Here is a 12,524-nt window from a genome sequence, read left to right as displayed (position 1 = left end):
GTAGGGGGGACGGTGAGAGGGTGAAGTCAAAAGAGGAGAGGAGTGGAAAGGAGGCAGAGAGAAATGAGTCAAAGGTAGACGTGGGGAGGTTAAAGTCACCCAGAACTGTGATAGGTGAGCCATCCTCAGGAAAGGAACTTATCAAGGCGTCAAGCTCATTGATGAACTCTCCAAGTGAACCTGGAGGGCGATAAATGATAAGGATGTTAACCTGTTAGGGCTAGGGGGCAGTATTGACATGGCTGGATAAAAAACATACCCGATTTAATCTGGTTACCACTCCTACCCAGTAACTAGAATATGCATATACTTATTACATATGGATAGAAAACACCCTAAAGTTTCTAAAACTGTTTGAATGGTGTCTGTGAGTATAACAGAACTCAAATGGCAGGTCAAAACCTGAGAGATTCCTTTACAGGAAGTGGCCTGTCTGACCATTTCTGGAACTTCTTTGCCATCTCTATCATTTACTAAGGATCTCTGCTCTAACGTGACACTTCCCACGTCTTCCATAGGCTCTCAGAGCCCGGGAAAAAACAGAATGTCGTCATTCCAGCCCCAGGCTGAAACACATTATCGCCTTTCTCAAGTGGCCGATCAAGGGACTCTGGGCTTATGCGCATGACCCGACCGCCCCCGCCTTTGTGATTTTTTCCTCTGTTTGCCGAAAAGGAGATTCCCTGTCGGAATATTATCGGTTTTCTAGGAGAAAAATGGCGTAAAAATTGATTTTAAACAGCGGTTGACATGCTTCGAAGTACGGTAATGGAATATTTAGAATTTTATTGTCACGAATTGCGCCATGCGCGCGACACTTCTTTACCATTTCGGATAGTGTCTGGAACGCACTAACAAAATGCCGCTATTCGGATATAACGATGGATTATTTTGGACCAAACCAACATTTGTTATTGAAGTAGCAGTCCTGGGAGTGTATTCTGACGAAGACAACAAAAGGTAATCAAACTTTTATAATAGTAAATATGATTATGGTGAGTGCTAAACTTGCCGGGTGTCTAAATAGCGAGCCCGTGATGCCTGGGCTATGTACTTAGAATATTGCCAAATGTGCTTTCACCAAAAAGCTATTTTAAAATCGGACATATCGAGTGCATAGAGGAGGTCTGTATCTATAATTCTTAAAATAATTGTTATGCTTTTTGTGAACGTTTATCGTGAGTAATTTAGTAAAATGTTAGCGAATTCCCCGGAAGTTTGCGGGGGGTATGCTAGTTCTGAACGTCACATGCTAATGTAAAAAGCTGGTTTTTGATATAAATATGAACTTGATTGAACAAAACATGCATGTATTGTATAACATAATGTCCTAGGGTTGTCATCTGATGAAGATCATCAAAGGTTAGTGCTACATTTAGCTGTGGTTTGGGTTTATGTGACATTATATGCTAGCTTGAAAAATGGGTGTCTGATTATTTCTGGCTTGGTACTCTGCTGACATAATCTAATGTTTTGCTTTCGTTGTAAAGCCTTTTTGAAATCGGACAGTGTGGTTAGATTAACGAGAGTCTTGTCTTTAAATAGCTGTAAAATAGTCATATGTTTGAGAAATTGAAGTAATAGGATTTTTAAGGTTTTGAAAATCGCGCCACAGGCTTAAAGTGGCTGTTACGTAGGTGGGACGAATTCATTAAGCTTGAAAGGGTTGGTAACTGTGACAGCATGGAATTCAAATGAGGAGATAGACAGATGGGTCAGGGGAGAAAGAGAGAATGTCCACTTGGGAGAGATGAGGATTCCAGTGCCACCACCCCGCTGGCTTGATGCTCTAGGGGTATGCGAGAACACGTGGGCAGACGAGGAGAGAGCAGTAGGAGTAGCAGTGTTATCTGTGGTAATCCATGTTTCCGTCAGCGCCAGGAAGTCTAGGGACTGGAGGGTAGCATAGGCTGAGATGAACTCTGCCTTGTTGGCCGCAGACCGGCAGTTCCAGAGGCTGCCGGAGACCTGGAACTCCACGTGGGTCGTGCGCGCTGGGACCACCAGGTTAGAGTGGCAGCGGCCACGCGGTGTGGAGCGTTTGTATGGCCTGTGCGGAGGGGAGAGAACAGGGATAGACAGACACATAGTTGACAAGCTACAGAAGAGGCTACGCTAATGCAAAGGAGATTGGAATGACAAGTGGACTACACGTCTCGAATGTTCAGAAAGCTTACGTTGCAAGAATCTTATTGACTAAAATGACGAAAATGATACAGTACTGCTGGCTGGTGGAGTAGGCTAGCTAGCAGTGGCTGCGTTGTTGACTTTGAAACGTGTTGCTGGCTAGGTAACCTCGATAGTTACAGTACTACACCTTGTCATGATACAAAAGCAACTTTGTAGCTAGCTAACATAACACTAATCAAGACGTTCCTTTGAATGTATTTAGTTTCTACAATGCTGCTCGTCGGTAATAGTTGGCTGTGTTTGTAAAAATGGCGTCGCAGGGGATGGAAATACCTGGCTAGCTAACCTCGATAATTACTAAACTACACAATTATCAAGCTATGACAAAGACAACTATGTAGCTAGCTAGCTAACACTGCACTTGTCAAATCGTTCCGTTGTAAAGTATTAGTATCTACAGCGCTGCTAGTCGGTAACGGTTGGCTAGCTAGCAGTTGGTTAATGATGACTAGGTGTGTTGACTAAGTCTGGCGTCGCGTCGCGGCTGGCTACCTAACCTCGATAATTACTCTAAACTATAATTACTCTAAACTACACAATTATCTTAGATACAGACAGCAAAGACAACTATGTAGCTGGCTCACTAACACTAATCAAGTCGTTCCGTTGTAATGTAATAGTTTCTATAGTGCTGCTAGTCGGTAGAAGTTGGCTGGTTGGCTAGCTAGCAGTGTTGACTAGCTAGCTAGCAGTGTTGACTACGTTAGGAGGACGAAGATAGCTAACCTCGATAATTACTCTAATTACTCTAAACTACACAATTATCTTTGATACAAAGACAGCTATGTAGCTAGCTAAGAAAAATTGCTCAGATCAAACAAATCAAACCGTTGTAATGTAGTGAAGTGTAATATTACCTTAACCATTTCCTCTAAATATGTTTGTTTGTAACCAATAAAATTTCATTTGATTTTGATTTGACTTTTTTGGTTACTACATGATTCCATACGTGTGATTTCATAGTTTTGATGTCTTCACTTTTTTCTACAATGTAGAAAATAGTAAAAATAAGAAAAACCCTTGAATGAGAAGGTGTGTCCAAACTTATGACTGTTGTGATATTACCACACTGGAGTTCCACAAACTCAAGGTATGTTCATATACATGTCATGACCACACTGGAGTTCCACAACTCAAGGTATGTTTATACTTTGACAGATTTCACAACACACTGTGTGGCATCAGGCCCCGACTCCACCACTATCACATATCTACAGTACTAAATGTATAGTGCGTATGTTATCGTGTGTGTGTAAGTATGCATGTGTCTGTCTGTGCCAATGTTTGTGTTGCTTCACAGTCCCCGCTGTTCCACAAGGTGTTTTTTATCTGTTCTTTAAATCTAATTTTACTGCTTGCATCAGTTACTTGATGTGGAATAGAGTTCCATGTAGTCATGGCTCTATGTTGTACTGTGTGCCTCCCACAGTCTGTTCTGGACTTGGGGACTGTAAAGAGACCTCTTGTGGCATGTCTTGTGGGGTATGCATGGGTGTCCGAGCTGTGTGCCAGTAGTTTAGACAGACAGCTCGGTGCATTCAACATGTCAATATCTCTCATAAATAAAAGTAGTGATGAAGTCAATCTCTTCTTTACTTTCAGTTTGGAGAGATTGACATGCATATTATTAATATTAGCTCTTTGTGTACATCCAAGGGCCAGCCGTGCTGCCCTGTTCTTTTTTGTGGCACCTGACCGCACGACTCAACAGTAGTCAAGGTGCGACAAAACTATGGCCTGTAGGACCTGCCTTGTTGATAGTTTTGTTAAGAAGGCAGAGCATTGCTTTATTATAGACAGACTTCTTCTCATCTTAGCTACTACTGCATCAATATGTTTTGACCATGCAGTTTACAATCTAGGGTTACTCCAAGAATTTTTGTCATCTCAACTTGCTCAATTTCCACATTATTTATTACAAGATTTAGTTGAGGTTTAGGGTTTAGTGAGTGTTTTGTTCCAAATACAATGCTTTTAGTTTTAGAAATATTTAGGGCTATCTTATTCCTTGCCACGCACTCTGAAACTAGCTGCAGCTCTTTGTTGAGTGAACACAGTCATTTCAGTCGCTGTAGTAGCTGACGTGTATAGTGTTGAGTCATCTGCATACATAGACACTCTGGCTTTACTCAAAGTCAGTGACATGTCGTTAGTGAAAATTGAAAAAAGCAAGGGGCCTAAACAGCTACCCTGAGGAATTCCTGATTCTAACTGGATTATATTTGAGAGGCTTCCATTATAGAACACCCTCGGTGTTCTGTTAGACAATTAACACTGTATCCAAATTATATCAGGGGATGTAAAGCCTTAACACGTGAGTTTTTCCTGCAGCAGAATATGATCGATAATGTCAAAAGCTGCACTGAAGTCTAACAAGACAGCCCCCACAATAGTCTTATCATCAATTTCTCTCAGCCAATCATCATTCATTTGTGTAAGTGCTGTGCTTCTTGAGAGTCCTTACCTATAAGCATGCTGAAATTCTGTTGTCAATTTGTTTACTGTAAAACAGCATTGTATCTGGTCAAACACACTTTTTCCAGAAGTTTACTAAGGGTTTGGTAACAGGCTGATTGGTCGGCTATTTGAGCCAGTAAAGGGGGCTTTACTATTCTTGGGTAGCAGAATGACTTTAGCTTCCCTCCAGGCCTGAGGGCACACACTCTCTAGTAGACTTAAATTGAAGATGTGGCAAATAGGAGTGGCATCTGCTATTATCCTCAGTAATTTTCCATCCAGATTGTCAGACCCTGGTGGCTTGTCATTGTTGATCGACAATATTTTTTTCACCTCTTCCATACTGACTTTACGGAATTCTCAAAGTACAATTCTTGTCTTTCATAAGTTGGTCCTATATACTTGGATGTGTAGTGTCAGCATTTGTTGCGGGTATGTCATCCCTAAGTTTGCTTATCTTGCCAATGAAAAAGTCATTAAAGTAGTTTGTAATATCAGTGGGCTTTGTGATGAATGAGCCATCTGATTCAATGAATGAAGGAGCCGAGTTTGCTTTTTCACAAAAATGTCATTTAAGGTGCTCCAAAGCTATTCACTATCATTCTTTATATACACTTTGTTTCATAGTGTAGTTTATTTTTATTTTGTTTAGTCACATGATTTCTTAATTTGCAGTACGTTTGCCAATCAGTTGGGGTGCCAAACTTAATTGCCATACCGTTTACCTCATCCCTCTCACCATAACATTTTTCAATTCCTCATCAATCCAAGGGGATTTAACAGTTTTTACAGTCATTTTCTTAATGGGTGCTTGATTATTAGTAACTGGAACAAGTAGTTTCATAAATGTGTCAAGTGCAGCGTCTGGTTGCTCCTCATCACACATCACCGACCAGCAAATATTCTTTACATCATCAACATATGAATGACCTCTGAGATGTGTCTGTTGCTTGAACTCTGTGAGGTGCAATCTGAGGTGCAGTTAATGCCAATTTCTGAGGCTGGTAACTCTAAAGAACGTTTCCTCTGCAGCAGAAGGAACTCTGGGTCTTCCTTTCCTGTGGCGGTCCTCATGAGAGCCAGTTTCATCATAGCGCTTGATGGTTTTTGTGACTGCACTTGAAGAAACTTTCAAAGTTCTTGAAATATTCCGTATTGACTGACCTTCATGTCTTAAAGTAATGATGGACTGTCGTTTCTCTTTGCTTATTTGAGATGTTCTTGCCATAATATGGACTTGGTATTTTACCAAATAGGGCTACCTTTTGTATGCCACCCCTACCTTGTCACAACACAACTGATTGGCTCAAATGCATTAAGAAGGAAATAAATTCCACAAATGAACTTTTAACAAGGCACACCTGTTAATTGAAATGCATTCCAAGTGATTACCTCATGAAACTGGTTAAGAGAATGCCAAGATTGTGCAAAATTGTCTTTTAGACAAAAGGGTGGCTACTTTGAAGAATCTCAAATATATTTTGATTTGTTTAAAAAAATAGTTTACTACATGATTCCATATGTGTGATTTCATAGTTTTGATGTCTCCACTATTATTGTACAATGTAGAAAATAGTAAAGAAAATAAAAAAATAAAGTATTGGAATGAGTAGGTGTGTCCAAACTTGTGACTGGTACTGTATGTGTTGAATCCATGATATGGCAATCTACTAGAACACAGTTGATTTTCATTAATTTAAGCTGCTCTAATGTTAAACATGTAATGTGTGGTGTACCACAGGGCAGCTCTCCAGGCCCTTTACTCTTTTATATTTTTACCAATGACCTGCCACTGGCATTAAACAAAGCCTGTGTGTCTATGGATACTTATAATTCAACCCTATACGTTTCAGTAACCACTGCTAGTGAATTCACTGCAACCCTTTACAAAGAGTTGCAGTCAGTTTTAGAATGGGGGGCCAGTAGTAAACTGTTCCTGAACATCTCTAAAACTAAGAGCATTGTATTTGGTACAAATCATTCGCTAAGTTCTAGACCTCGTAATGAAATGTGTGGCTCCTCAGGTTGAGGAGACTAAATTACTTGGTGTTACCTTAGATTGTAAACGGCCATCGTCAAAAAATATTGATTTTATGATTGTAAAGATAGGGAGAGGTCTAGCCGTGATAAACAGATGCTTTGTGGATTGTGGTGACAAAAAAAGCAGAGCAAGTACTTCAGGCTTGTTTTATCTAATTTTGATTATTGTCCAGTCATATGATCAGGTGCTGCAAAGAAGGACCTAGTTAAGCTGCAGTTAGCCCAGAACAGAGCTGCACATTTTGGAATGAGAGGCCTAATATCAATATTATGCATGCAAGTCTCTCTTGGCTAAAAGTTGAGGAGAAACTGATTGCATCACTTCTTGCTTTAAAAACAATGTGTTGAAAATTCCAAATTGTTTGCATAGTCATCTTACACACAGGACTGACACACACACAGCACTGACACACACACACAGCACTGACACACACACACTTTCCTCACCAGACAGGCCACCAGGGGCCTTTTCACAGTCCCCAGATCCAGAACAAATTCAAGGAAACCTACAATATTATACAGAGCCATGATTGCATGGAACTCCCATCTCATACACGGAGTGTATAAAACATTAGGAACACCTGCTCTTTCCATAACATAGTCTATTAGTCTATTGAGGCACCAGTGCGTCAATCTACACTACATCACCAAATGTATGGACACACCTTGTTGGAGTTGGCTATTTCAGCCACACCCGTTGCTGACAGGTGTTTAAAAATCGAGCACACAGCCATGCAATCTCCATAGTAAAATATTGGCGTAGAATGGCCCATACTGAAGAGATCAGTGACTTTCCACGTGGAACCGTCATAGGATGCCAACAAGTCAGTTTCTCAAAATTCTACCTGCTAGAGCTGCCCCGGTCAACTGTAAGTTCTGTTATTGTGAAGTGGAAAGGTCTAGGAGCAACAACAGCTCAGCCACAAAGTGGTAGCCCACACAAGCTCACAGAACGTGCTGTAGCGCGTAGGTCATACAAATCGTCAGTCCTCGGCTGCAACACTCACTACGGAGTTCCAAACTGCCTCTGGAAGCAACTTCAGCGCAAGAACTGTTTGTCGGGAGCTTCATGAAATGCATTTCCATGGCCAAGCAGCAGCACACAAGCCTAAGATCACTATGCACAATGCCAAACGTTGGCTGGAGTGGTGTAAAGCTCGCCGCAGTTGGACTCTGGAGCAGTGGAAGCATGTTCAAATCTGGGTTTGGCGGATGTCAGGAGAATGCTACCTGCCCGAATACATAGTGCCAACTGCAAAGTTCAGTGTTTTTTCACAATTCTGTGCTTTGTGGCAACAGTTTGAGGAAGGCCCTTTCCTGTTTCAGATGACCATGCCCCCGTGCACAAAGCGAGGTCAGTACAGAAAGGCTTTGTCGAGATCGGTGTGGATGAACTTGTATGGCCTGCACAGAGCCCTGACCTCAACCCCATCGAATACTTTTGGGATGAATTGGAATGCTGACTGCGAGCTAGGCCTCATCGCATTGCGCAACATCAGTGCCCGACCTCACTAATGCTCGTGGCTGAATGGAAGCAAGTCCCTGCAGTAATTTTCCAACATCTAGTGGAAAGCCTTCCCAGAAGAGTGGAGGCTGTTATACCAAAGGGGGGACCAACTCCATATTAATGCCTGTGATTTTGGAATGAGATGTTTGACAAGCAGTGTCCACATACTTCATTTCGTGTATGTTGAAAGACTGTTTGCAAGAAGGACTAAGGTAACACCAACATATTTTAGGGAATGGTAATGAGGTGACCAATAATGGATGCAATTGAGATGAATGAATGAGATGTTCGACTAGCAAATGCCCACATACCTTTGGTCATGTAGTTGTCGTGTCTTTGGCATCATTAAAGTGAAGACTTATTTTATCAAATCAATTATCTGTAATTATTATTACGTGATTCAACTAATCAGGTAAATGTAATTAACTAGGAAGTTAGGGCACCAAGGAAAATCTTCAGATTACAAAGTTACAATTTTCCTAATATAACTCTTCAGATATTTTAATATCTGATCAATTTCTCTTCTAATTAACCTGTTAGGGCTAGGGGGCAGTATTGACATGGCCGGATAAAAAACATACCCGATTTAATCTGGTTACTACTCCTGCCCAGTAACTAGAATATGCATATAATTATTGGCTTTGGATAGAAAACACCCTAAAGTTTCTAAAACTGTTTGAATGGTGTCTGTGAGTATAACAGAACTCATATGGCAGGCAAAGACCTGAGAAAAATCCAACCAGGAAGTGGGAAATCTGAGGCTGTAGTTTTTTTCAAGTGATTGCCTATCTAACACAGTGACTTAGGGTTCATTTTGCACTTGATTTTTATCAGGGTTTTGCCTGCCATGAGTTCTGTTATACTCACAGACATCATACTAATAATATGCATATCCTACCTTCTGAGTCTGAGTAGCAGGCAGTTTAATTTGGGCACGCCTTTCATCCGGACGTCAAAATACTGCCCCCTACCCTAGAGAAGTTAAGATGCTTTTGGGAAATCGGCCCCAGTTGGTCAAAAGACAAATGAGTGAGAAAAAAAATATATAATTGGGCTGCTTATGTGAATGAAGCCTTTGTGACTACTATAGAAAATGTCTTTATAAATGATTGATTGGATGAAGCTCACTGATTGAGACCCTGCCTCTCCACCATGTCCACATGCAGGCTGTTCCCATTGTCTCGAAGGCTCGCTTCCTGGAGAAGAGAGGAGAGCTGTATGAGCTATCCAAGGGGGCCTCCCTCTTCAGTGCTCGTCTCAAACTCACCCCCATCTACCTCTTCCTCTTCAATGACCTACTCATCATCACATGCAAAAAGAGGCAAGCAAAAGGATATACTCCACATACTGACCAACTGTTACAACGTTTTCTGACCATTTAAGTAAATGCGCTGTGGGCAACTGGTTGTCATATTTCAACCTTGTTTTGCCTGCTGGGTGGTGAATATGCAAGTTGAGTATAGTTTCTCTCCCCCTTTCCTTTCCAGCTCAGAGCGCTATATGGTGACAGACCACGCCCACCGCTCCCTGGTGCAGGTCCTGCCCACAGGGTTTGGGGCTGGAGCGGAGGACCCAGGGCCCAAGTTGGAGCACTCCTTCTGTCTGCTACTGCTGGAGAACCACCGAGGACTGGCCTGTGAACACCTGCTGAAAGCCCCCTCAGAGTGAGAAAAAAAACACACAGCCTCCCAACCAACCACCTCTCAGATAATGCACTAAAGAGTAAAGACAAAAATGCATTACACAGTGTTGTACCAAGTTTCTACTCTCTCTAGGTCAGATATGCACCGGTGGATGGCAGCATTCCCTTCCCTAAATGACCCAAACAGAAAGAAGGAAGAGGTGGTTTATGAGGACTGGGGTGAGTAAAAAGATGTGACTGACCCAGTTATAAAATATTAACATTCTTAGTTAGATGCACATACTTCCCTGAAGTGAAATTGTAGGCTTAACCTTTTATGGGATTATAGATTGTCCCCAGGTGCAGTGTGTGGAACAATACGTTGCCCAGCAGGCTGATGAGCTCACCATGGAGCCTGCTGACATCATCAACGTGCTACGCAAGACCCATGAGGGTAGGTGGAACAAACAAGGAAACATACTTTCAGTACAAAATTCCTACTGAATTGTCAAGCATCTTTATTTGAAGACTTACAGTGCATCCGGAAAGTATTCAGACCCCTTGACATTTTCCCCCCCAAAATTACGTTACCGCAATATTCTAAAATGGATAGTTTTTTCCCCCCTCAAAACCCCATAATGACAATGCGAACCGTTTTTTTTTTATTGTTTGAAAATGTATCAAAGGAACAATACCTTATCTACATAAGTATTCAGACCCTTTGCTATGAGACTCAAAATTGAGATCAGGTGCATCCTGTTTCCATTGATCATCCTTGAGATGTTTCTACAACTTTATTGCAGTCCACCTGTGGTAAATTCAATTGATTGGACATGATTTGGAAAGGCACACCTGTCTATACAAATGTCCCACAGTTGACAGTGCATGTCAGAGCAAAAACCAAGCTATGAGTTTGAAGGAATTGTCCAAGACAAGATTGTGTCTAGGCACAGATCTGGGGAAGGGTACCAAACAGTTTCTTCAGCATTGAAGGTCCAAATGAACACAGTGGACTCCATCATTCTTAAATGGAAGAAGTTTGGAACCACCAAGACTTTCTACAGCTGGCCACAGTGCCAAACTGAGCAATGCGGGGAGAAGGGCTTTGGTCAGGAAGTTGACCAAGAAACCCCTATGGTCACTGACAGAGCTCCAGAGTTCTTCTGTGGAGATGGGATAACCTACCAGAAGGACAACCATCTCTACAGCACTCCACCAATCAGGCCTTTATGGTAGAGTGGCCAGACGGAAGCCACTCCTAAGTAAAAGGCACTTGACAGCCAGTTTGGAGTTTACCAAAAGGCACCTAAATGAATCTCAGACCAAGAGAAACAAGATTCTCTGGTCTGATGAAAGCAAGATTGAACTCTTTGGCATGAATGCCAAGCTTCACGTCTGGAGGAAACCTGGCACCATCCCTACGGTGAAGCATGGTGGTGGCAGCATCATGCTGTGGGGATGTTTTTCAGGGGCAGGGACACTAATCAGGATCAAGGGAAAGATGAACAGAGCAAAGTACAATGAGATCTTTGACGAAAACCTTCTCCATCGCACTCAGGACCTCAGACTGGGGTGAAAGTTCACCTTCCAACAGGACAATGCACACAGCCAAAACAACGCAGGAGTGGCTTCGAGACAAGTCTCTGAAGGTCCTTGAGTGGCCCAGCCATGGCATGAACTTGGACCCGATCTAACATCTCTGGAGAGACCTGAAAATAGCTGTGCAGCGACACTCCCCATTCAACCTGACAGAGCTTGAGAGGATCTGCAGAGAAGAACGGGAGGAACTCCCAAATACAGGCTTGCCAACATTGTAGCGTCATACCCTAGAAGCCGCCACTAGGGTGTAATCATTGCCAAAGGCGCTTCAACAAAGTACTGAGTAAAGGGTCTGAATACTTATGTAAATGCAATAAAAACTGTTTTTGCTTTGTCATTATGGGGTATTGTGTATAGATTGAGGGAATTTAAACATTTTTATTTTAGAATAAGGTTAACGTAACATTTTGAAAAAGTCAAGGGGTCTGAATACTTTCTGAATGCACTGTACAATGTGAAAACCTTTTCCATGAATAAAAATTAAGTATATTTTGTCCACAGTACATTTTTATCTCTTTTCCCCTTTATGACTACCGGTATGCCCTGCTTCCGTCAGGTTGGTACAAGGGGATGCGTCTGTCTGACGGAGAGAAGGGTTGGTTCCCTAGCAAAAGCGTTGTGGAGATAACCAATGAGCATCGGAGGAGACGGAACCTTCGGGAGCAGTACCGCATCGCTAAAGTCACAAAGAACTAACTATTTGTATGTATGTCCCAAATCACACCCTATTCCCCATATAGTGCACTAGTTTGGAGAAATGTCCAATGGGTCCTGGTCAAAAGAAGTGCACTATAAAAAGGTATTACAGTGCTATTTGGGACAAAGCCTATGTCAAACCAAGGATTTCTCTAACCCTCTTTCTTTTTTTTTTACCCAGAGCTTCAACTCAAGTGCATCATATATATCACACACATACACTTTTGTAGCTGTATTGGTTAAACTAATAGTGCTATACTACTCTTACCTACACCTGCTGCCAAATGCTCCCCATCCACTGTTTTATGTACTGTATTGATGGAAATCTTTCCTAGACAAAAATTCAATAAACATGCTTATATGCCAAATTATTATTTTATTAGACAGACATTACGTGTCATGATGTTGTATAAG

At 41.8% G+C, this 12,524-nt stretch overlaps 1 protein-coding gene across 2 annotated transcripts in view; it reads left to right on the top strand.

Annotated features, from left to right (window-relative positions):
• The window catches only part of LOC106602856 (rho guanine nucleotide exchange factor 15), a 35,277-nt gene extending 22,795 nt beyond the window's left edge, over positions 1–12,482 (top strand). For both annotated transcript variants that reach the window (XM_014195792.2, XM_014195791.2), the window contains 5 exons: positions 9,361–9,515; positions 9,682–9,858; positions 9,970–10,055; positions 10,165–10,269; positions 11,971–12,482. In XM_014195792.2, coding sequence (XP_014051267.1) covers positions 9,361–9,515; positions 9,682–9,858; positions 9,970–10,055; positions 10,165–10,269; positions 11,971–12,110 — 663 coding nt within the window. In that variant the 3' untranslated portion in view covers positions 12,111–12,482. The remainder of the gene's footprint in view (positions 1–9,360; positions 9,516–9,681; positions 9,859–9,969; positions 10,056–10,164; positions 10,270–11,970) is intronic.
• Positions 12,483–12,524: the final 42 nt, after the last annotated feature.

Source organism: Salmo salar, chromosome ssa04 (assembly GCF_905237065.1).
Source record: "Salmo salar chromosome ssa04, Ssal_v3.1, whole genome shotgun sequence".
Taxonomy (NCBI): Eukaryota; Metazoa; Chordata; class Actinopteri; order Salmoniformes; family Salmonidae; genus Salmo; species Salmo salar.
The sequence above is the reverse complement of the archived record's forward strand: the minus strand, read 5'-3'. Positions and strand labels throughout refer to the sequence as shown.